At 27.9% G+C, this 25,854-nt stretch overlaps 1 protein-coding gene across 3 annotated transcripts in view; it reads left to right on the top strand.

Moving 5' to 3' along the window:
• The window catches only part of LOC129975271 (ubiquitin carboxyl-terminal hydrolase 24-like), a 95,388-nt gene that overhangs the window by 11,657 nt on the left and 57,877 nt on the right, over nucleotides 1–25,854 (top strand). For 2 of the 3 annotated variants that reach the window (XM_056088457.1, XM_056088349.1), the window contains exons 1-11: nucleotides 14,748–15,182; nucleotides 17,357–17,531; nucleotides 18,944–19,011; nucleotides 19,102–19,245; nucleotides 20,000–20,119; nucleotides 20,476–20,511; nucleotides 20,943–21,005; nucleotides 22,244–22,384; nucleotides 24,569–24,727; nucleotides 24,848–24,962; nucleotides 25,335–25,438. In XM_056088457.1, the coding sequence (XP_055944432.1) occupies nucleotides 14,952–15,182; nucleotides 17,357–17,531; nucleotides 18,944–19,011; nucleotides 19,102–19,245; nucleotides 20,000–20,119; nucleotides 20,476–20,511; nucleotides 20,943–21,005; nucleotides 22,244–22,384; nucleotides 24,569–24,727; nucleotides 24,848–24,962; nucleotides 25,335–25,438 (1,356 nt within the window). In that variant the 5' untranslated portion in view covers nucleotides 14,748–14,951. Of the gene's footprint in view, nucleotides 1–14,747; nucleotides 15,183–17,356; nucleotides 17,532–18,943; nucleotides 19,012–19,101; nucleotides 19,246–19,999; nucleotides 20,120–20,475; nucleotides 20,512–20,942; nucleotides 21,006–22,243; nucleotides 22,385–24,568; nucleotides 24,728–24,847; nucleotides 24,963–25,334; nucleotides 25,439–25,854 lie in introns of those variants that run through there. The other variant, XM_056088405.1, reaches the window with a different exon arrangement.

Raw genomic sequence — 25,854 nt, 5'->3', positions numbered from 1 at the left:
GATTTAAAAAATGTTCGTGTAAAACCCAGTGTGTCAATAAAAAATGTTTTTGTTTTAGAAATAATGTTCTTTGTAATTCCAAGTGTCATTTTAGTAATCCTTGTTGTAACAAATGATTTTATGGTACGTTTCCATAAATACCATTTATACGCTGCATAAATGAGATAAATTGCTTCTTTTTAATTTTAATTGTCTATCATTAGTATAATTTCATTTTAGATAAATTGTTTATTTTACACTTTAACTGTCTCTCATTAGCTAATTTATAGAATATCTAGTTATTTCATAGAATAACTAGTTAAAGTGTCAAATTAATAACATGTTACACACTTTAACGGACACGATCAGTTATTTCATGGAATAAGTGATTTGCCGGTATTCTATGAAATAACTGCATTATATACTTTACGGTAACATATACACGATTCAAATTTTGAGCCGACGAGTAGTTGACCGTATGTACTTTCAGAAGCATGTAAACGCGATAATTCAAAAATGCAATGATTTAAATATACCAAATTTGGTAAGATTTGTGTGACTGCAAGTGTAGATTTGTGTCAAATTTTTGCTTCAAGCTGTTGGGGAAACGCATTTAAAGCACCGATTTTCGGATACTATTAAGCTCACGACAGAGATTTATCGCCAAAACACTCTCCAAGGATGACGCAGTAGGTTCAATTAAAATGCTAAATTCACGCCAAATGTTAATATTTCTTAACTATTGTACGCCAATGTCATTCAAGACATTTTCTGGCGTTACAAGCTAATTAAAAAGTATGCCAGAAAGTTTTGAGATCAGTCCCATTGGATCATTTTATTATCTCTAGACTTTCTAAACGGATGATTTGAAAGAGATATTTTTGATATGATAAGTATTAGAACGACATTAAATGTCCTGTTATTATTCTGTTTGCCGAGACTGTAGAAAAACTGGTAATTTAATCCATTTCAATGTCGTAACTTGAAATTTATGAAATTCATATTTATTAGATAGAATAAAAGCATAATTAATAAATAATAACATTTGTTCGTTTATAGAGTTATGCTCTATAAACTTATTGTAGTATCAAACATGGAAAAAAGTACATAATATTTTCTCTGAGAAGCATCAAACTATTATTCAGTAGAATTATCAAGTGTAATAAATAAAACAATATCAAATACAACATTGTTCAACTTTCTATCGCATATAAGTAACGAACTTAATTCGCTGAGTAAAAAAGTTAACTTTACAAGGATATAAACTTATGTACCCTTAGAAGGCCCATTTATATTACGGTTCACATTACGTGGTGATCTTTCGTAATAGGATTTGAAAATTGACTCCTATATACTTCTTTCCCTAGAATTAGAATATGACGTAAAAAACGACGAATAAAGTTTGCTGGTTACTATCTTAAACTTCTGACTACGTAATTTTTTAAAAAAATCATTATTTAAATGCGTTGTTTGCAAATAAGTTTAAATATTTTTTAAGCAAAGTGAACTGATACTATATGTTACACGATAATAATATGATATAATAAAGATGTGTAATAGTAAAAATAAACATTCTAAACTGCGAAAAACGCGGGATGCAATAGAAATGGACTGATTGTCAACCCACAGAAATCGCAGGATAAGCAGATGGAGAGTTAAATCCAGATCATTAGTATTAAAAAGCGAATATATATTCTAGATTTTGAAACTCCTACAACTATTAAACAGCACAGTTAATTCTTTGAAGGGCGTTTGTTTATCTACGATGATAACCATAGTTACTTTATCTTCAAAAAAAAAGTTTTAAAAAACACACAAAAAATCTACTTTCTTCTGTTTATTTTGATTTAGCAAATATCCATGATTTACGTGATTTGAAAAGATGAGTTCTCATTTGAATGCGATTTGTTGACATGTTATCCACTTCCGCGAGTTGACACTTCTGTGTCATTTAAATAGTTCTGTAGTTTTGAACGCAATGTGTGCAAAAGAAAAAATAAATGAAAAATCCCACATCGTTCTAACGCTCGTCACGTGAAATAAAAGTAAATCTGAGGCGACAGCATTGTTATTCTTTCTCGTCACCTATGTTCAAGGTTACCACGTGTGATTCATTTAGAACAATTTTTATTCTATTATCTTTTTCTCAACATCCTTAATCAAGACTATAAAGGGAGAAAAATCGAATACTTACGTCATCGAAACAGTTTCACTTTTTCAGATGTTTTGCTCTGCCTTTATATGGATCAGGATTTCTTGACAGTTTTTTTTTTCTCTCTTAAATATCAATGTGCTTACATTAGCGTTAGCCATTTTTTCCTGTAATATTTTTTTTTATTTTTCTGTCGCAATTTACTGATTGCTCGTCAGTGTAATTAGAAAGATTTTGTTTGTCATTGCGTTGCAAATTTAAATCGTAGTAAACATGTAATAAGAGTAACTTCTTAAAAAAGAAGTTGAAGACTGAAGGACGAAAAATTTTTTAGCGTTTTTTCTTTTCATTTGTTAACTTTACTATTTTGAAGAATAAATAAAATTTTCTTTACTTTCATGACTCTACAGCTCAGAAATTACAAACTGAACACCGTTCTGTTTTGTATTGAAATTGTATCTATTAACATATCATTTCCTAGGTATCGATTTTTCGATTAGAACTCATTACAACATCCTTTAAGCGTCACAAAAACTATAGAAAGCATTCTTTATCTCTGAAATACTGTGGTATATTTATCTACATCTCAGAGAAAATACGCCACCTTGAATACTGATGAATATGATAAAATTGGTGAACAATTAATATAAGATTATTATGAAGCTTTTATTTCGTTTTTTTCTGTGACATCTGTGGTAAAGTGATTTTTCCTTCTCCAAGTTTATATATGGACTTAAAAACATGAGTCAAACCGGTAGTATTTTATTATCGAGTATCTACGTCTTGGGAGTATATATATCCTTGTCCATTTCATGCCACATTACAAATTTTTACGAAATACCATTTTTTATACATATAAAGTTTATACACTGGTATCCTTAAATTAAGTTACCATCACATTGTTCGCAATTATTCAAAATAATTTCACTATTATTTTAAAGGTTGATGTTCTTTGCAATATTGAGAATAATCTATGCAGCACAAGCAACTAAATTTTTATTAGATGTCTTTTTAGAAATTTAAAAAGTAACCATTTTTAAGAAAACGTGAAACTGATCGACTTGCTTTTATAAATTTCTTTTCTATAGAAATGTTTTTAACAGAAAATTCTTATGATTGACTAATTACAACAAAAACGAATAATCGGAATCATTTATACGGTGAAGCCGTCTATAGATAACGCATTGGTGGCTAGTTTCAAGTGGAAATCACTCGCTGGTCAAAACTGTATCGGATAGCAGTACCCAGGATGTAGAATCAATTCCAAATAGCAGATATCATTAGCAAAGCCCAACAACTACATCTTCAAATAGCGAATATTATAATGGATTCTATGTGTGCTTATAGATAGCTGACAGCTTGGAAATTTTTTTTCAGTCTCTTTATGTTAGGGTTGGAACAATAATTTCTTACAAACTGTTTATAGACGAATGATTTTAGAAAAGCCTTTATGCTTGGAAGCTGGTAGTATCCATACTGCTAAATACGTAGAAGAGACGAACCTATTTTCTGTCGATTCTATAACAGCAATTTTGGAGTCTTCTAAATTGAAATGTATATTCTCTTCATCGATAAATTATTACAAACCGAGATTTTCGATGAATTTTCACTTGGAAAATTCCTCGGGTTGCCCTCAACCATTCCTCCATGAAAAACAAAACAAAACAAAACAAAACTGGAATTTTTGTGGAAGGAAGAGAGGAGTCTGTGAGCAGAGGAATTATGTTGAATTGCTGTAAGCTTCTATTTGCCTTTGAAGCGAGTTCTGTGAAACACAATGGCACAAAAAAAGCTCATATAAAGTTCTAGATCCGTATACGAAGCTTTTTCAGGAGCTATTGAAAATGGCTTAGTTGGTACGACAACAACCAGAAGCGACATTGTGGATAATTTTATAGAGAAAGATGAAATCCATTGAATGTCATGATCAGTAATATAACAGGATCTGGATTCCAAAGATTGTTGATAAAAGAGGGTTGATGTCTAGCAGAAGTCTAGGAAGAACCTTTCCAAAACGTCAGCCTTCTCCCTGGAATTTTCCTGTTTTAAAATATTCGTTGTTAGAAGAGTGGAATTTATTATCATAAGCATTAATAGACATCATTTGTTTTTATACCTGATTAGCGCAAATATATCTCTAATACTCAAGAACAATGTTACATTATCTTCATGACATTGTGCGGCATTTAAAATTTCAAACAACGCCATGAAGATACCATAAAATATGTTCTAATAGGAATTATATTATTTTTCATGACATTGCTTGATATTCTGAATACTGAAAAATATTGGATTGACATTATATATAATATCTTATGCTATTTGGATTTAAAGCTCGTAAGTAGAGATTCCAATATTCTGCTTGCAATGTAGTCTACTTCAGCACTTTTTATTGTAAGGAATAGGTAGAACGTTTTTATTAGAACATATTTCGTAATAAAGCAATATTAGAACAGGTTTCGTAATCTGCGAATAATTCTGGTGCAACAAATAGAACTTTAATAAAGAAAATGCATTTTCTGGAAATGAATAAATTATTCTTAAGTGGTGACATAATACAGTATGGAATTCTATGACAAAAAAATATGAATCCTTAAATTGAATCGTAAAATGAAATTGATGGCAAAGCACTTAGGTACTTATGAGTGCATTTTATTGTCCTCGGAGAAATGATTTTTTTCCCTTTCTGTAAACAAAGACATTCTTAAAATAGCTTAAAGTACTGTTAGAAAATTCATCTCCGTTAATCGTCAAAAAATTCGACTTTAAGATTTTGATGGGTCTGCACGTTTTAGTCCTTTTTGAGTTCGGAACAAAAAGAAGACATTTTTAGAAAATATTCTGTTTATCAGAGTAGGAACACAATAGCGGAATAAAATTACTTATTATATTTTTACATCAAAATTGTTGAGTTTCTCAAATTTTGAAAGAAATCCTTCAAAAGGGAATCTGTCTTTCCGTCTTTATGTAAACACATAAATTCAAGAAGCTAGGTAAAATTATGCCCACTGTTTTATCGCTAGTATTCCAAATCGATATCACATTCGCAATAGGGGGGTTAACTGTCTGTCAATATGTCCATTCATGTATACACAAAAATAATGTTAAGAGGAGCTTTGGCTCAGGAACTGACAATTGAGTTTTCTTGAATAAACCATTCCAATCGTATAAAAAGAAAATGATCAAAATTGTTGACACAAAGCCAAAATCAGAATGTGCTATATTTGTGAAATATATAGAGAAGTTGAGGGTAAACACTTCTGCAGGTTATGATAATTTCTGTAGAAATTTTACTTAAATGAATATTTTTGCTAAACGAGGATGATTCTTACTACTTCTGATAAAAAAATTTCGGAAAGTAGATTTTTATAATTCTTTATGGTCTATAAAAGTGCTAAATTTTTTATGAATTATTTTCTATGAAAACGAGTTTCTTTCCTTTGGTTCTCAATTATAATTTCATTTGTCTTAATTTAATTAAAAAATGCATTTGTATTTATTTAATAATAATATTTTTATTTGTTGAAAGATTAATAATTGCAAAATTTATACCATATTGTAGTAATTGCTAAATGGAAGTATAGTACAGTCGCCAAAAATGTAATTCTTAAAGGCGATAAATTGTCAAATATGGTAACCTAACTGTATTCTTTAGTTGATATTTGGAGAGTTTATGATTTTGCACACTCTTGCTGAGAGTTGCGAAAATTCAATATTGTGCCTTTTAATTTTATCGAATTAGTGTGAGAGAGAAATCCTCGTTAGCAGAAGCGGAAGAGAAAATATCCCTGCTGATTAATATATAAATTTAATTTAATTTATCATCACACTTTCATAAGAAATGTGTTGTGATCTTAATGAACTTGGCAATATTTAGATCAATATTCTATAGAAAATCGTTTGCTTAATTTGTGAGGAATTGCATAAAAGTGTAACCAGAAAATGAATAGTTAAAAGAGAAAAAATAAGAATAAAAGATAGCTATTTAAAATTTATAGTAATTACTATATTTTTAATCAATTTAATATAAATGTTATATCCATATATTACCAAATATACATAAAAATGGCATAAATAATGTCTCATTCAGAACGTTTTGAATCTACATTGTGTTTTTATCCTTATTTATTTATTTTTGCATTTTATTTACTTCCTTTCCCAAAACGTTTTCAAAAATAATTTCTCAACTTGTCATACTAATGATATTAGAAATCTTTCTAATATCATTAGATTGAAATCTGGCCTTGAAATTTTGAGAAAATTATTTAAGAAATATTAACCATGCCAGTCATTATAAAATAATTGTCAATTAATTATATTACATTTTATGTCTTTCTTTTCGGTGAAAAGTAAAGCTTTATTATTTAATTGAAAGTCAGGCCACAAACGATAATTTGGTTTACATTCCTACATCATCGACGGAAAAAAAAAATCGAGTTAATGAAACATCTGCTATTTTTTTAGCTAGATGATCTCAAAAAGGGAGGGTTCAAAGAATAGTTTCAACGTGAGATGATTTTTAGCAAGAAAAAAAATGACGTCAAAAGCAAAATGAATTTTTTTGGTTTCCTCGTGTAGTATTTTTATTTTGGAAAGCTTGATGTAATTATGATCTGATGAAATTTTTTGAATTAAACGTAAGCATTTAATTAATAAAATAAACTTAAAAGAATAATTTGATCAATTTCTGTTTTTTCAAAACTTTTAATGTATTGAAGTAATAAAACTATATTTTTCTGTTATAATTTCAAAGTAATAAAGAAATTAATGTAAATGTGTCAAAAGTTGCACGTTTTGAAGTGTTTTAAATAAATATTCTTAAACTTGTTGACTTCATTTGCAAATCGTAAATCGCAATAAAAGATTTTTAATGTCTGTTTCTCATTATAATTCTCCTGAAACTGATGCTCTGAGTATGCCCGTGAAGGAAGCTTGGATGAGAAGTTAATGGATGAGTAAGTGAATTATCGCTTCTATGGATGATATTGTAATGGTGTAAGGTCGAGTTGCCTTCACTATAATGATGGAACGTACCTACATCTCCTGTGGGAGAAAATAGATCGTGGTAGATATTGGCCATTAGTAATCCACCTTCTGTTCCCATGCTAATGTCATAATGATTATCATTTGACTGACCTCGAATACAAAGGCAGGACAGAGAAAGTTAGCTCTCTTGTGGAATGTCAAAAATTGTTATTATTTTATGGATACATGATTAAGTTAAAGATATTCTTCAGATAATAATCTTCACATTCCGTTTGTCATACTTAACTTTCAGATTACAGGTAATATTCTCTTAACATGGAGCTTCTGTAGAAAACTACTTTGCCTTATTCGAAGATAGAATTTGCATTCTGTTTTATTATCTCTTTGTGTCTATATTATTATATTATCCAAATCTGGTGATACAAGAAAATAGAAAGATGTTCCAGATGTTTTGGACTATCATGCAATTTTGTTAGTAAATAGCTTTAAGACCCCTATATAGAATTCTCATTTATGCATTAATTCACCATAGTCCTAGTTCAATCTTAAATATTATAAATTGCAACTATTATAAACATACTTAAATTTTAATTAAGTTTTAAGCTTTGAAAAATTAATAGTGATATTTTTTCTCGCTTCGAAAACGACATGTGGGTGATTTGTACGAAATTGAACAAAAACTGTAGATTATATATCTGCCTATTTAAAATTCAATACTCTTTTCAGTTAACAATATTAGATGTATATTATCTCGTAAAAGACATAGATAAAGATGACAGAAAATGTTGATGGTAGTAATTTTTCATCTTATTAAATAAGTTTAAGATTTTTTTTAAACCAATAAAAATACTATCAAAATATTTTTAAATTATTATTATTATTATTAAAATGGATAAATTGGGATTTTTAGCAGCAAAGGCTGCAATCTCCTAATGCTAGAAAGTCAGAGTTAATAAATATCAAAAAACTTCAGTGAACGAAGACAAATTTGAAGAAAGCACTTATGGAAAAAGTTTTTGGGATCAAAATTTTAACCGACGAAATTTCTTGGTGATTGAAAGCTTGCTCCAAAGGTATGTTTTTTGAATTGAATACTTCAAAGAGTACGCAAAAATGTGTTTAAATTCATTTTCTTGATTATAGGAGAGTCAATAAGGTTTATTATAAAATTCTGTGGTGGCATGTAGATTATTATAATTCATGCAGGAAGCAACAGGACGAATGTTTTTAGCAACATTTCTTTTAATAATCACATTCACACACTAAACAAGCACAAACACAAAGACAAGACATTCACTTGTGCGGCTTCACAGTTCAGCATCACATCTCATTCCAATTACAATCGCAATGCACTATGGGATGACATATGGGATGGCCTAATCAGGTATCGCCATCTAGTATCCAAAAGAGAAGATAAGAGTAATGCAACTGCCACAATCCAAATTTGTACAGTAGAGCTGGGGTTATGATTATCCTGATAATTAGACTTGCTGTTATTACATCCTCTCTTCTACTTTTAAGCCTTGTAGAAAGGGAAAGAATAGATGAAATATCTCCTAAAGCTTCTTAGTATGTTGCTACTTTGATATTTTGATGCCTGTTTTGAAGCTAGGTTTTTTGATAAGAAGAAATTAAATCTTCAACAGTAGTTCACTCAGAATATGGTTATGACTCTTTGTCCGTTATTGCGAGAAAATCCGCCTTTTCATTCTATGTAATGTTTGACTGCTCTGGAATCCATACCAATACGATTTTTTGGTTGAAATTTGTTCTAATTAGATTTTTTTAGCAATTCTATGAATTACTCTCGGACATTTGAAAGATAAAATTTTCAAGGTTTGAAAGACAGAAAAACTGTCTGTCAACTAGAATTTTTTTTTCTTGAGTAATATTTTTAAAAAATAAAACAGGAATATCAAAACAAACCAACGAAAAGCATAATAAATTAAAAGTATGTTTCACTGTTGCCTAGAAAAGGTGAATTTACTTATTTTTTAATTTTAAATCTGTGTACATCTATTCATTTATTTATTAAAAGTTGAGAAATTACTAAAAAGTGCACGGAAATGAAATCAACATGATGAAAAGGTAAATATTTGAATTTTATGGTAATATAAAGATATTTCTCTTCGGATAATTGCTTTTGAAGTTACTGTAGAAAACTACAAACTTTTAGTTAATTTCTAATTAACTGAATATTTAATTAACTTTAGCATTTAGTTATATTCTTTTTCTTGCTTTAAATAATAAGCGTTCAATGTTAAGTGAATTCCGTTCAATTGTCAAAGAGGAGACATGGAACATATATACTTAGCCACAATAATTTTTATACATAACGATAAAATATTATTTTTAATAGTATTTTATATAAAATATTATTAAAATATTATTTGCATAGTTTTTAGATTTCACTCTTATTTACAGTTTTTGGATAAATCAACTTCCCGAATTACATGCGGATTTCAGAGAGTACTTAATTGAAGGGATTTTGATCTCTATAATAATACTATCTACATTTTTATTGGAGAGACCACTGATTAATTATCGAAAAAAAAAAAAAAAATTCTAGCTTCTTTCCTATCAGCCCATACACAAAGGGGAAAATATTTGTTGACACATTATCTGTACTCCTCATTAGGAAAAAGTTAATAAGCCTAAGCCTTTAACCTCAATTATTGCTTGTGGGGATAAATCTAACGAGCAGCCCCATTAGCAAATATAATCATGAAAGGTTAATATTTTTAACTTTGTAAGCAGATTACTTCTGCAGGAGATCAGCAATACTTCCACATTTTATAGTGGGAAGAAAATCGTCGTATCTGCTTTGAAGAATTCTACTACTGAAATGGCTCCGATCTTCATGGGGTAGAAAGTACAGTAAAGTTTCACGAAATAAAGGATGAAACGAGACACCTTTTCCAAATGTTTGATGTGGGGACATTTCATAATATTTTAAAGTGTTCGTTTTTTCATCCAAAATAAGTATCTGTATATACATAAAAAAAGATAATTATTAATAAAATTTTTAGAGGCCACATTAACTATACTAGCTAATAAATTTTGTAAAAAGATAATATTAACAATAAATTTTTGTAGAGTTTGTAAAAATGTTTGATCAGCAATTGTCATAGTTAGCTAAGACTACTTTAAAGAAAGTTTATTAGTATGATACTTTTCTCCAGTTTAATTCATTTCCTAAAACCTGCTTGATGTTTCAGGCAAAAAATACTTTGCGGAATGAACCTTTGTACATTGAACTATCCAATTTTTCACAAATTGCTTTTGGCAAGTAAGTAGTTCCTAAGAAATACTTTTTAAAATTTTTTAAATAATTAAAAATTAAAATTTCAACAATTCCTCTCTAATTTCGTAATGTATTATCACACACAAAATATTTTTAAACACTTTTAAATTTAAAAAAAAAAGTAGCATTTAAAACATGCCTATTGTATTTCCTGCATTTTCCTTTAAAATTTAACAAATCTATCAAAACCCTTTTTAAATATAATTTTTTGATTATGCTTTTTTTTTGTAACATCGTGCAAGGAAGTAGCAAGTTTGTGAATAATCCATATGAATCTCTACTTATAATAAAAATGAGCGTATGTGTGTATCAGCGCTCTATAAGCCACGCCGTTTAACCTAGAGCTACTAAACTTGGTACATACTGTTACAAAAAAATTTTTCTTCTACAAATACCGTCAATTAATCTTAATGATGCAGCGCATTTAATCTCTAATAGTTCATTAGTTCAGCAGCTTTCTTGCTGTCTAATCCTCCAAGACCTCTACGTGTCGGCGACTCCGACTCTCACCACACACCGCCTCTTTTTACGATCCACACGACTTCTTCTTGGATTGTTGAGAGAGGGATTACGGCTCATTGGGGCCGCAGGCCCCACCATCCGTAAATCTAGCAAGAAGTAAAACTTTGCGGTGAATAAAAATGTTCTTATTAGTTCAAGGTACTGATAGATGATGAAAGATTATTGAGATGACACCACAGGAGTGAGGCCAGGAGAAGGGGGCACTGGTTTTCGGGGTTCAGATTAGTAGCCAGGAGCCAATGAGGTGCAGGATAATGGGAGAAACTTGTCAGGACCAATCAGGAGACGGCGAGGTTAAGGAAGGCGTAACAGCGCTGCAAGAGAGAAGTTGGGTGATTAATCTAACAGAGCATTAATTAAGATGAGTTGCTTTTCTTCTTTTGTCTTGGCCACCACGACTTCTTCTTTAGCTTCAGATTGCCCATCTTTTATAGTTCCGGGAGGCGGGGCTAGAATCTTCAGACCAATCAGGGCGTACCTGGCTGTATCTCGGGTCTTAGTGGATGGATCGTGAAAGTTCTCGAACTTTCCAGTAGTATCCATTTAGTCGCCAAACTCGCCAAATTTAACGCCAAGTCGCCAAATGATCGCCAAGTTAATCGCCAACCACTGAGTTCATTGAAACGGGACCCGCTCAGCACACACAGGACAGATCGTACAACGGTCTTTCTTAGGATGACACTATTCGTCTTGCTGGGAAGCAAAATTACAGGTTTGTAACAATACATACTTTGGAAGGTAGAAATGAATACCTCGGAATATTTTTTGAAATTTTAATTAGGATTTTTATTAATTAAAATTTAAGCAAAATTGTGACTTTTTTTTTCGCGATATCTCCCGAAAATGTTACAGTACAGAATTGTTTTTTTTAATATAATTTTTAAATTCTTTAATACTAGTTTTTTGCATTTAACTTTTTTCTATTTTTAATTAATTTTCAAAATGCACATTAATTCAAAGCACATTTTCTAACAATATATTATTTCATATAAGAAAACAAAAGTCAAATTTTACCTGCAGGAGTATGTTAAACATACCCGAAAAATATCAGATTTTATCAATATGCTTCCATGACGTTGACAGATACTAAAATTAAACTATTAAGTTAGCTGTCATTACAAACTACTCCTAAAAAATTATATATTTCAGCACATGTCCATGTGAAATGAAGTAGATATGAAGCATGATATTTTCAAGAAAACTGAATTCGAGAAAAAAAATTTCTGTGATCTTTTAAAATATCTTTACAATTAATTTAATTATTTTGTATTATACAAAGCAAGTATGATTTACATATACTGGATCCCTATTTTAATTGGGCCCAACAGTTAATTTCTAAACAGTCATTAATAAGCATACACATCTAATAAAAATTATCGAAATAAAGAAAGGATTTATACTTTATGTAGTTTGAGTCAGTAATGTTCTGATGACTTACAGAGTTTTCAACTTTTATAGAGACACTAAGTATTATGAGTCCTATTTAATAAATTATTTTCGCGACACTAAAATTTTAAATTAAAAAAAAAAGCTCAACTTTTTGGGTCTGAAACTGACTGAGTTATAAAAATTAGATATCACTATTTTATAAAAGTAAAATTTAAGAAAAACTTGCTATTTTCGACAGCTACATTGACCGTCTCAAAAAAGATACGCTAATCAACCCCATTAGTTTTCCCACAGCTTATTGCTTTAATATAAAGATATCTAAAGATTCATAATTTGGTCAGATTGGGTGGTAGAAGTTTGAAACACATTTTTTAATTTATAAGTTAGAATATCAAGAATATTTTATTAACTGTAATTTATAAGATTATTATATACTTCATAATTTTTCAGAAGTTTCTTTATTGACTGAAACAAAATAATATTACTTACGTTATTTAGAGCATTTTTCCAATTGGAAATATGTATCTATTTCGAATAATTTAGAAATCAACTACTGGGGCATGATTAAAGCAGACACTGTGTGTATAAAAACTCAGGAAACTGATGATTTGAAAAAAAAAGAAAAAAATTTCACTGAACAACAGGTTAATTTTTAAGAGAGTGAGAAAAAAAAAAAAAAAAAAAAAACAGAAAATTGGATTAAAAAACATAGAATCCTTTTTAGAAAAATTAGGTCAAAATGAAAATAAGAAAATTAAAATCCACACTAATAGACATTGCTTGCATGTTTGTGCTAACCAATATAGGTTTTAAAACAACATCTTTCATTATCTTCAAAAAATATCTTTCGATTCATTAATGAAGTACGTTGTTTAAAATATATTAAAACATTTTTTTAAATTTAATTAAAAATAAAAAGAAATTATACGGCACAAAAATTAGTATTATTGATAAGAAAATGTTTTGAATTTTTAGATGACGTGAAAGACAACTTTGTGCAATAATATTTTCGAAAGTTATCACTGGAAGACCACTCAAAATTCAATAATTAATCACTTCTTTTTCGGAACTTCTAAGCTGGATTCTGATTTCTCTTTTCTACCACAAGAAATCGAATGATAATTCCATAGCGCTGTTTAATATTTCGAATGTCGAACTTATCTTGAACGTATCATAATAAATATTATAGAGTGACTTGTGTTCTTAGAGATCGCTTTATTCTAGTGGCTTTAAAACCAAAAAACTCGGCTCGTGAACTGATTCTACTAAAGAACCACTGTGAACGCAACTTTGATGCACGTTGAATTTTTTAGGTCTGTGCGGATTGAGGTTCGAACTTGCAACGTTAGGGTTCGTAGCCGAGTAACAAAGCCACTAGACAAAAGTGTACACACTTCTCCAGAAGTTGTTAACTGGCTTATAATGTTACCACCACAACAGTCCCCCACCAGTGAGTCGGTAGAGTTTATCGCGCCAGTTATGGCGAGCGACGAACGTGATTATCGCGCCAGGCGTTATGGCGAGCGACGAACGTGATTATCGCGCCAGGCGTTATGGCGAGCGACGAACGTTGTTATCGCGCCAAGGCGACGGCGAGCGTGTGTGAGTGGTTGCTGCCGGTAGATGGAGCCACGACAGCTGATTGAAGGATGCGGTTGTTCAGAACCAGGGTCACCAATGTGCGGGTTGAGGTTCGAACTCGCAACGTTAGGGTTCGTAGCCGAGTAACAAAGCCACTAGACAAAAGTGCACACTCTTCTCCGGAAGTTGTTAACTGTTTTATAATGTTACCACCACAGGTCCAAAGCACATATGTTGTTGTGGAAACTCGAAAGCAGAATCTTCGTTCAGATGCAATACTTGTCACTTGACCGCGGAAAAAAATGCAGAGCCTGTTTCTAAATAACTTTTCTTTACTTGAGATTATACTGTCTTTTAATTATATATCTTTTATAGCATTATATTATGATATCTTCTTACGAATCTTTATAAAAGTTTCATTCTTAAGATTTTATATAACTTAAGTAGGCATTTTTTTTTGCCCACTTTTCACTCGAAATGGGGGTGATTTCTTTAAGAAATCCGCGGTAAAGTATTCAACATGAAACTTTTAAGAAAACTGAATATCATATTTGTCATGCTCTTTTTCTCGATGTTTTTTGCTTTGAAGATATTTCCAATTTTGCTTATTTTTATTTGTGGTTCTCAATACAATATACAAGCATTTTTGTTTGATGATCCATAAATTAATCACAGTGTGCATTCTGGAATTGATGGGATCGTTACGAAGCAAAAACTGGATTCAAACGTAATTAAATTTAACTTAATGGTCTGGATTCGCTTTTCCAGATTCGGATTTATTGATTCTTTTATGATTAGTTTTTTCGGACTCGCTCAGTTACGGACGACCCATCCCAATACAACATGGCGGCACGCATGCTTTTAGAAATATTTTTGTTTATTATTGTAATTTCGTATCCGTCTTAAAGATTTTATCTTGTTATTCAAAGAGCAACTGTTCTAAACGATCAGCTATAATAGTTGTGTGCTTAAGGCTTTTCAGTTTTGTCCTAAAAGTTATATTTTTTTGTGTTTTGTAACAGAAATGATAACGACGCAATGGATCACGAGGAGAATATTGCTACTTTATTGAGCATGGGCTTCGAGAACATTGATGATATCAAAAAATCATTGCGTCTAGGAAAAAATGATATCAATGAAGCAGTTTCTATACTTACAAATGAACATTCAGAATATCATTTGGGAACTGATGAGGGCTTACAAGATATGTCATCTAGTCATGCTGTTAGTGTTGCTCCTCCTCCTTATGAACCGTTGTGTAGTTCTCAAGTAAGTGAACATTTGAATTTAATTCTGTATGTATGTACTATCGATTTTCGTTCCGAAAATGTTATATGTGTTGACCTGCCACTCTTTTATAGCACATGTTGTAAATTGTTTACTTTGAGTAATTCTCAACAGATTTGTTTATTTTTTTCTCTGCTGAAGATTTTTAGCATAAATAAAAGAAGAGAAAGCAATTCTTATATTCATTATGCATTCAACTGATTATTGAACTATTAATCTATCACAAAATGTCTAATTTAATGTGAAGTTTTTAACATACCATAAAGTTTTTAATATTATTTTGGATTTGAATTCCTTTTTAAGAATGGATATGTTACTTTTTGATTATCTTCTTCGAATATCAGTTTTTGTCATCTTTGAACAGAGTATTTTAATATTCGAATAACATAGTAATAATTTTATATCAGATTGTTAAAAATGTATTTAAATAATTATTCAGATAAATACATAACATTTAATCATAAATTTGCATCATTTGCTAATTTTACAAGAGTTGTATATCATCTTATTCAATTTTTAATTATACCAATTTTTATGCAAACTGGATCGATGAATTCTATTAAAATTAATATGAAATGAGCTTTTGAAATTGAAGGGAAATATGTTTTTTGTGATAAAGAATATATATATATTTATATAAACTGAGATTTCATTAATTAAAATAAGTAGGTTAAGGATATTTGATAAAATGATTACCTGTAAATTTATCAGAATTTTTTTTAATGTTTTTATATTTTGTCATGCATTTCACAAAAAACTTTACATTTTTTTTATGATTGATATATAAGATAAACCTTTAAAATGAAAGTATGAGATTTTTATATGAAGTTTCGGTAAAATCCTAGTTTAGTGTGCTTCTTATTTTGTCAAGGATGGTAATCAGTACAGTATCACCAATCAAGATGGCTAAAAATATAAATAATACTATGAAACAATGACAGTTACCTACCATTTTTATTAAAATTATGAGATTTATTGATCACAATTGTTTTATTTAAGAAAATCTTTTTTTTGAACTTTTATGGGTCACTTGGTGAATCTCCTTTGAATTTTAGAATTTGAACATGCAATACTATGGGCATCTGAAGAAGACACTGGACATAATTTATCTTACAAACATCTTATAGCTTTGCTAGCAGCAGGAGTGGGAAATTAGTAGCTTTGCTAACTCATTAAACTTAAAAATTCTGAGAATAACAAGAAAAGCACATGAGAAAATGAAAGCATGCATTTGTAATAGCTTTGCTACAAAAGACTGGTGTCTTTCTTAAGAAGAAATTCGAAGGAAGAAATATATTTATTCAGTTCAATGAATTCTTCATTTAAATAGGAACGATTTTCCATTAAAAAAAAAAAAAAGTAGAACTTTTCAGTGATAGAAATGTTATTCTGTTGATGCTATATATATATTTTGAGATGTAAATATTGAATTCTCAAATACAATATCCCTCATAATATTTCTAATCATCTCATCAGATATCATATTATTAAACACTCACAGACTTATCAAATAATTATGGAAAATCCACGAAAAGAACAATAAATCACTAAGAATTCCATTAGAATGGTAAGATAATATTAAAATGAAAAGCTTTGAAATATGGACAAATGATTCAAAAAGCTTGAGCAGATGGTTTTAGTTTTTATTTTCTGTTCTGGCATAAACAGATTTTTAATTAGAATAAAATAATTCGGCAAGAATTGTAAAAGGATAAATATTATTTGCTCTTTGTTTGCATTAAAATTAACACTGAATATTTTATTGATAGTAATATTACTTTCAATTACAATTTAATTAAATTCTTAAGTGAATGATTATTTGTGAATTAATAATATTATTTTTTTCTTACAAAATTGCTGTAGTAGATGTGCAACTCATCAAGTGAAAAAAATAGTAAGTAAATCAGTGTTAGGGTTACTAAGAAAATTTTTCCTCTTGCTTTTTTTGGTTACCATATTGGTGACAAACTCAGGGGCACACCAAATTAGGATTCCACTGAAGTTTCATAAACTTCATTTCACGTAACATTTTGAGATTTATGTAGTGATAACCTCATTTTAACATATTTTGTACCATTAAAATCAAAATTTATTTTATTTGACTAATTTTTTTTATTATTGTCTCATTTTGTTTTATTGTAAACCATTATTTTTAGACAGTCCAAACGAATCTCGCACAGAGTGATGAATGCATGGAAGCAAATGTTTTTCCTACTACAAACCTCTATGAGCTTGAATCAAGAATTTTTACTGATCAATGGTCTATACCTTTTAAGAAAGAAGAATCACTAGGAAAATGTTTAATTAGTGCCACACAGCTTGCAGAAGAAGGTAAAAAGCATATGCTGTTTAATCAGATCAGTTAATTATTTTATTATGAAAATATTGACATTTTGTGCAGTCCTTTTTATTTTATTTTCTTGTATACTAAGTATAGAGAAAGTATTGTAATTACAGAAAAATTCAAACTTAAGATTTTTACAAAACTACACTTCAGATCTCCTTGAGTTTGAAAAACATATTTTTGTAATATATCTGTACATCTGTCTCTGATAAAAGTAACTAAACTTTGAGTTAGATGAATGAAATTTAGTATATGATCTTTACATGAAATTTATAGATTTCTGTTACCTTTTGAGCAAAATCCATTCAGAGTAAGTCTGTCTGTCCAGCTGTTTGAATAAAACTTAACATAACTACAAAACGAAGAGAGTTATTGGATAAAATTCAATGCATGGATTTAACATCTATAGTGTACACACCTGTTAATTTTGTACTAAATCTAACTAGGGGTTGATTTGTTGGTGTGCGGTTTCAGATATATGTAAGCTCAAAAATTCAGTGACAAATATATCAAATTTGGTATTTTTTTTTTTTTTTTTTACTACAAATGTAGTTTTGTGTTAAATTTTTGATTCAATCTCTTGGGAAGAATGTGTGTAAAACCTAAATTCGATTTTTTGATACTTTTAACTGCAAGCTGGGTATTAATCGCCAAAAACTCATCAAAGGTTACATGATAAATTCAGTAAAAATTCTAAATTCACACTAAATATGAAGTTTGCATATTCAATATTTTGTAATTGTTGTATGCTAATGTCATACAGGGTAGGATAGCATTCTCTGGATAGCATTTTTATAAGAGAGTGAAATTTTTGGGGAAACTATTTTCATTGGATCTATTCTACAGTGAGAAAATGTTAGCTTGTTTTAAAAATTATCTTTGTTCTTTGTTAAGTATGTAAGCATTTATGATTTTATAATTATAATTAGCTTAAGAATAAAATTTTAAAAATTCTCGAAAGATCTGATTATTATACCATTTCAGTGTAAGTCAAAATAACTAAATCAAATCAGTTGTGGGAGTAATGAAAATATTTTCACAAAGCCTATTAGAGGTTCTTAACTGAGACATATTTTTTACCAAATAGTTAAAAAATTATTTATAGTTTGTGAAATAATTTGAAATGAAATGTAAGTTTAAAAAATTCTTAAGTGAAACATTTATGGAAATGTTCTTAAAACGTCTTATTTAATCTTAGTAAAAAAAAAAAGTTTTTAACCAACTGATTACTTTTATTTAAAAATCTCATTACAATAAAAGTGTGAAAAAAGTAAAATTAATTTAATCTATGATTGTATTAAAAAATTTCCACTTGTTCATGAATTAAAAAAAAAATGAATTTCATTATATTGATTTTTTTTTATCAAGTTATTGAGACTGATATATATTTTTATTTTAGGTCTTTGTGAAGTTAATGATAGTTGTAGAAAGTTTATTGAACATGTTTTACCAGAAGCTTTTAAGAAGGTAAGAAATTTTATTTAGTCACAGGTCTTAAAATTTTGTAGTTCTTTTATTTATTGAGAGTTATATAATATTTTTGTCACTATTTTGCAGCTTTTAACTTCAGGTGCTGTTCGTAATTGGGGTTTAGACATTCAAGAAGGAGTGAGGTCTATGTTACATTTGTTAATCAATTTAATCACTACTCGACTAAAAACAGATCCTGTTCCAGAATCATTGTTGCAAGTTTTAGAAAAAGTATACACTTCTCTTTTTTTTTTTAGTTTCATTTAAGATGAAAGTTTTCATTTTATCCTTTTTGAAGATAAGCAAGACATTTAGACATGAAGTTATAATAAATGTTTGCTTTATTAATACCCTCAAGCTAAGTTATTAGTTGTGCTATTTATGGAAACTTGTAATGTTAATAAGCAGTTATGAAAGTCAATTATATATATATATATATTAGAAAAAACGTTTATTTAATTTTTTTTTGTGAATTATGTCATGTCATGTTATGTACTTATAAGAAAAGTATTTGTTTCTGGTTTTTATATTAATAATTTTCTACTTTCATGTTGCTGAATTTAAAATTTGTTGAAAGTTATAAAATTTAGATAATTACAAAAGAAAATATAGCAATTGTATCAATTTTTTACAATACAATACAAAAAATTGTATCAATATTGATACAATTGTATCAATACAAAAAAAAAAAAAAAAAAAAAACTTATGAATGACAAGTTTTAGTATGAAAGAACATTTTTAAATAGTATTGTAGAAATTATATAATTTGATTAGGTATTATTTGCATTTAGTCATAAAAAAGAACCTGAATGCAATTACTTTGTCTTAAAATTCCTGATATGCTACTGTAATTTGATAGAGGCACAGAAATGCATCCTTAACGTGCATATGACTTTTTTTTATATTGATCAATAATGCCTTATAATTATTGTATTATAGTGTGATTATTATCGTAAGTTTTTATTTTTCATTTTTATAACTTTAGGCTTTTGACCCTGAATCTGAGTTTCATATAAAAAATAAACATAAGACAGTTTCATCCGCTCATTGGCTGGATTCTGTATTTGTACCAGAACAAGCTTATGCTGTTAGCCGCAATTCCATCGTAAGTTATTTTATCTTTTTATCTTTGTCTAGATGAATTTGTAGTAGAAATTTTATATAATGGATTTTAAATCGCATAATTTCTGAAAATTACTGTATAGTAAAACGATTTATTTACTTATTTTAATATTTATATAAGATTATTTAGTAATTATGATTCTTATTTTCATACCCAAGTAGTATTCTGTGATATTTTCCATGTGACTACAATGAGTTAGTTTTATTTTATACAATTTATTTAAATACCTTTTCTGTAGGATTTTGAGATAACATTATGTTAACATAATATTAGCACTGTTTTGAAGTTATAAAATAATATTTAATTATTTGTTAAATAGTTTTTATATATATTTTTAGGAACCATATGGATGGCTCGTTGATCTTATCAATAGGGTGAGTTTTAATTATATGTTTTACGTATTGGTGATTATATTGTAAAATTATTCAAGCATGGTAGCAATTTAAAAAATTTTTTTTTGCTATGTATTTGAAATTTTTTTTAAAAAATCTGCTATTGTATGAGAAAGAAATGATTATAAAAATGAGGGTATTAACATATTATTTACTTTTAGATTATTTGTAATTTGATAAGCTGATGATATCAACCCTTCTACTTGTTAATTAATTTTGTATCTTTGTATAACCCAAGTTTATGAACATTAATTCATTATATTAATGCATTTATACCTGTTTATAAAACAGAATTATAGTTAAAATTATCTTAACTATTATTCATTAGGGGAGAACTCTGCCATTTTATTCTAATTTGTTTACTTTATTTTAGATGAAATTTTTAAATTCTATTCTTTTTATTTCTTACCTAGTTTGGACAACAAAATGGTTTTGAATCAATTCAGCATAGATTTTCAGGGGATATTACTGGCACTGTGAGTATAATTATACTTTTCATAACTAAAAATACCATTTAAAAATGTAATTTGTTTTCATACCATTTTTTCCCTCAGTTTTATTCTTTATTGAAAACACTAAAATATGTTGTTTTTTCCATTTCTGATGGCTTTTGAAAATGTTAGATATATAGTGAAAAAACACAAAGAATATAATTAGTTTATTATCAAAAATAGGTTATACTTGGAAATTTTTTAAAAACTCATTTTTTGTTATTGAGGATGGTGTCTTCATTTGCCATTCATATTCAAAGCAAATGATTCATAAGAAAATGTTGAATGATTATTACATCAATTTCTAATTACGGTAACAGCAATTATACATATCTGAGGTTCACAAACACTTTTTTTACATTTAAAAAATTAAATATTAATTAAAAAATTGACTCAAAATTAAATCTATTATATGTAAATTAAGAAAAATAACATTATTCTAGTTTTATGCAAGCATTAACAAAGTGATATGCAAAAAATCATTTATTATATTAAAATTAGTAAAATTTAAAACATATATTAAAATTTAAAATATCAGTGGGAAAAATGGTAAAATAAATGATTTTGTTCTATTTTGAATGAAGTTGCTTAAAACAGTGTTTATTTGCCTTCCACATAAATGGATTTTGCAAGTTTTGCTCATTAAACATATTTTCTATACAAAGATATGTATTTCATGGACAGAAAAAGAGATGTTGCTAAGTGGGTGATGTCTGCTAATGGGAAGACTTTTAGAATGCTCATTTTGATATTTTCAGAAATAAAATTGGATTGTATGCAAAATTACAAATTAATATCTGAAGGAAGGTGTATTATCTATTGATTTTGTTAGAATTGTAATCTTCAACAATTCTTAAATTTCCATAAAAAGTTTTTTACAAAATTGTGTTTTAAATCTGAAGTTAATGTTATAAAGAAAGTTATATTTCATCATGCTGCTATCTACTATCCTGAAAAGGAACAAAATGCTGTTTTTTTAAAAATTGTTGTCCCTTTTTTTGAGACCACTATGCTGAAAAAGGTTAATGGTAACTTAAATATATATATATCTTTGTAATAAATCTATTTCTGTTTTCCATCCTTAGATATCTTAGTCTTTTTTTTTACTTTTATAATTCTATTGTATTGTTAAAGTTTTTTCTCCAAACTTGTTATGTATTAGTATATATTTTACAGAAAGAAAATTTTAGACTATTTTCATTAATAACAAAACTATCTTTTAGGGCATGGCTGCATTATTGTCTCCGCTTGCAAAATCTGCAGAGTTCCTAAACCCAAATAAAGTTTGTCAGCACTTATCACCATGCATGGATATTGCTGTTCGTTATATCAAATCACTTTCAGATAATGACATTAAAAGTAAAGTAAGTGAAAGGATTTTATTGTTTGTAGTATTTTTCCTACAGAACATATGTGAAGACTGAAAATTATTAAGGAAATAAAATTATTCAATATATATGATAATGATATATATTTTATGCAATGATGTATAAAAGTAAAGACATCCATTAAAATTTTAATAATCAACTTTAATTATTGTAAATCTTTGTCCTCTACTGCAAATCTATTTAAATGAAATAATTTTAAAGTTTTTGTAAGAAGTGCCAATGTATCATTACATAATGGGAAAAACAATACTAAAATTAAACATAACTGTCATGAAAGTGACAAAGATGATGTTTATTGCATACTTTGAATATTAATTGTGTATTTATTATTATTATTATTGTTGATGCAAATTGGTAACATTTTTAATCCTAAATTTTGAAAAATCTTTTATTGAGTTCAATGACATAAGAAATTTAAGAATTACATACTTATCATACAGACAATCAGATAAAGTGATTTTAAATGATCCTTCCATTATGCATCCCCCCCCCACCTCTAATGAGTTGGTTTTAAATGCTCTATCTTTCCTATATCTTTTATTAGGAAATTGCATGGTGGAAAAGAATATTCTTCTGTGTTTTAGGAAAAAAAGTTCCGTTCTTAATAGTCAAAGAAAAAAATGGCAGAAAATCTGCAAGTTTTAGAGATTGGAATAATAATAATATATTCATACAATTAAAGTTTTAGGATTTTTTTGTGTTATGTAATTGAAGTTCATCATTATAATGGTTGTAAATAAATCAGGACTTTGATGAAATGTCACAGAAATAAAAAAATTAGTTGCTTCACTATAAGTATATATGTCAATTGAGAGGAGAGAAAGTATAGACTGTTTAAAAATTATTTTATACATTACAAAATTATTTAAAAAAGAAACTTGGTGCAGCAACTGATTTTCTTTGTCAAATATTACATAATTATTTTTGTTCTGTAGAATAGTTGTTTTATAAATTTCAAAAATAGTTAATTATAAATTCTCTTAACTAATTAATTTGTAAATGCTTACCAATGAAATTGACTATATTTGTATTTATATTTATTATTAAAGATCACAGGATCTTACTTTGAAATATATTAGTTTTTGTAGCTGTATTATAAAGTATTATGTTTATTCTTTTTTTTTATCTCCTTTGTTAGTACATTGATCCTTATCCTATCCTTTTTTTTTTTTTTTTTTTTTCATAATTTCCAATCATTCTTTGACATTCCAAATAATAACATAATTTTATGGTTATTATAAAAATTGATTTTGCTAATGGTATTTATGATGTACAGGGTTTAATATTTTTTAAAAAATACATTTTATTATCTAAAATCTTTTGTAAAAGTTTGTGGTGTAATTTTTAATTTAACCATAATGAATATATTTATATTATATATCTGGTATTTATTTGAATTAATCATATAGAAACAGCTTTCATTTATTTAAAAGAAATATATAATGCTGTCTTTGAAAATGACATAGGTTAAATGACTTCTAGAATGTAAAATGTTATTTTTATTTATTCTTTTTATATTAAGTTCAACATATTGATTTTGAAAAATTATATTTAAAAAAAAGTTTTAAGTCTGTGATTCTTTTAGAAATAGCGTCCGTTTATTTACTTTTCTTCTCAATGCTTGCTCTTCCCAAGTATATATATATATATAACATTCTTTGCAGAAAAGGTGTGGAGTTCTTCAACAATTTTTATTCTTTATAATTTTAAGGAGACAGTTCAATTTTTACTCATTATCAAGATTCTTTGTCAAAGACATGCAGCATACCAACTAAGAGAGCAGAAGTCAGGAAAAAAAGAGACAGTGAGAAAGTATTTTGTATTTACATTGTTTTAGAAAGGGGTATGCTTGCACAGTGCTATGGTTCTGTGGGAAAATAATAGCTCTTGCATCTGAGATGCTAAAGTTATTGTGAAGTTGGAGTTTGAGTGATTAGGAAATTGTTTTTAAAACATAGATTAATTAAAAATTATTACATATATATTGATGCAACTTTCGTTTATTAATTAAAATTTGTTTTGAATTTCATTATATAAGAATACATAGAAAAAGAGCTGTTATGTTGAAATATATTTGTTTGGATAATGAATATATCTTTTCATTTTAAAACTTAGGTCCACATATGTATAACTGCTGATTTTCTTTGCATTTTTTTTCAGAGTGTATGTTCCATATCAGATTTGTTGAAAAGCATGAAAGTGTTGTGCCTTCACTTATGGCCTCATCAAGTGGCACTTACTAATTCTTTATGCCTTGAGGTTATTCTTCGTATGTTAAAGTGTCCTCATTTTAATGCTCGAATGAATGGCTTAAAAGAGGTATGTAAATTTAAGAAACTATTGACAAAAAAAAAACCTAATTAATTTTAATTTTTGTAGATGGATATTTAATAAAATTTATGTATAAATATGTATTAATTTTGAAAATTATTATTTTAGGTCATGAAACTTATTGATGACAGTTCTAGCATGAGGTCATCCAAGATAGCCATCGATTCGGAAAGTCTTTTAAATTGGTTATCTGAAAATGAAATTTTGTCCATTGCATTGGAAGGTAAGTTTAAAACAGTTGCATAGTTATTTAATTGCTGTATATAATTTTTCATTCATATAGTTATAAAGGAAAAATTAGTTTTTACTATTTGTCATTTTCTATGATTCTTTTCCATTCTTGTTATTTTTTCGAAGTATAACAAAGTTTTGAAATAACTTTTTAAAAAGAATCTTAGATAAAGTTATGAATAAGATTAAATAGTTTGAAACAACTTACTTTTGATCAAACCACTAAATTTAATAACATTGAATTATCATTCAGTTCATTTGGAATGAGAAGTATTAGTTAATAAAAGATTATTTGTGTTTGAAATCAAATCATTCTTAAAAATTAATTCAAAATTATTTTAAAATTCTTTCATCTATGTTTCAGGAAATATCGACCAAGTTCAATACACAGACAAAATCAAAGTTATTGTTGAATTTACTGGTCACCGTTTGTCCTTAGACGAATTAACTAAAATTTGGCGAATGCAGGTAAATATTTTTGGTTCGTAAAAAATATAGAATGCTGTTTATTACATTGTTATTCTACTTTTAGAGTCACAATATATATTTTTTAATGATGCTTTAACAATAATTAAAATTGTCAAATTTCAGCTTTAATATTTTAAATCAGAATTTCAATTCTGTAACTTTTATAAATAAATTTTGTCTTAAAACATTAACTACTTAAAATAACTTACTAGTGATTAATTTGAAGTTGTATTAATGATAAAGGAATTTATATAATTTCTGCTATCTTCTTATTGTTTTTTTTTTAATTTTTTAAACAAACTTATAAAATTAACTTTCCAGAAATAATGTTACAGGATTTAAAAAGAACTTATATAAAATTTTATCTTTATATAGAATTTTTAAAAATCCAAATGAATAATTATGTGTGTAGTTTT

This window comes from Argiope bruennichi, chromosome 1 (genome assembly GCF_947563725.1).
Source record: "Argiope bruennichi chromosome 1, qqArgBrue1.1, whole genome shotgun sequence".
NCBI classification, from domain to species: domain Eukaryota; kingdom Metazoa; phylum Arthropoda; class Arachnida; order Araneae; family Araneidae; genus Argiope; species Argiope bruennichi.
Note: the sequence above shows the minus strand (reverse complement) of the source record. Positions and strands in the feature narration are given on the sequence as shown.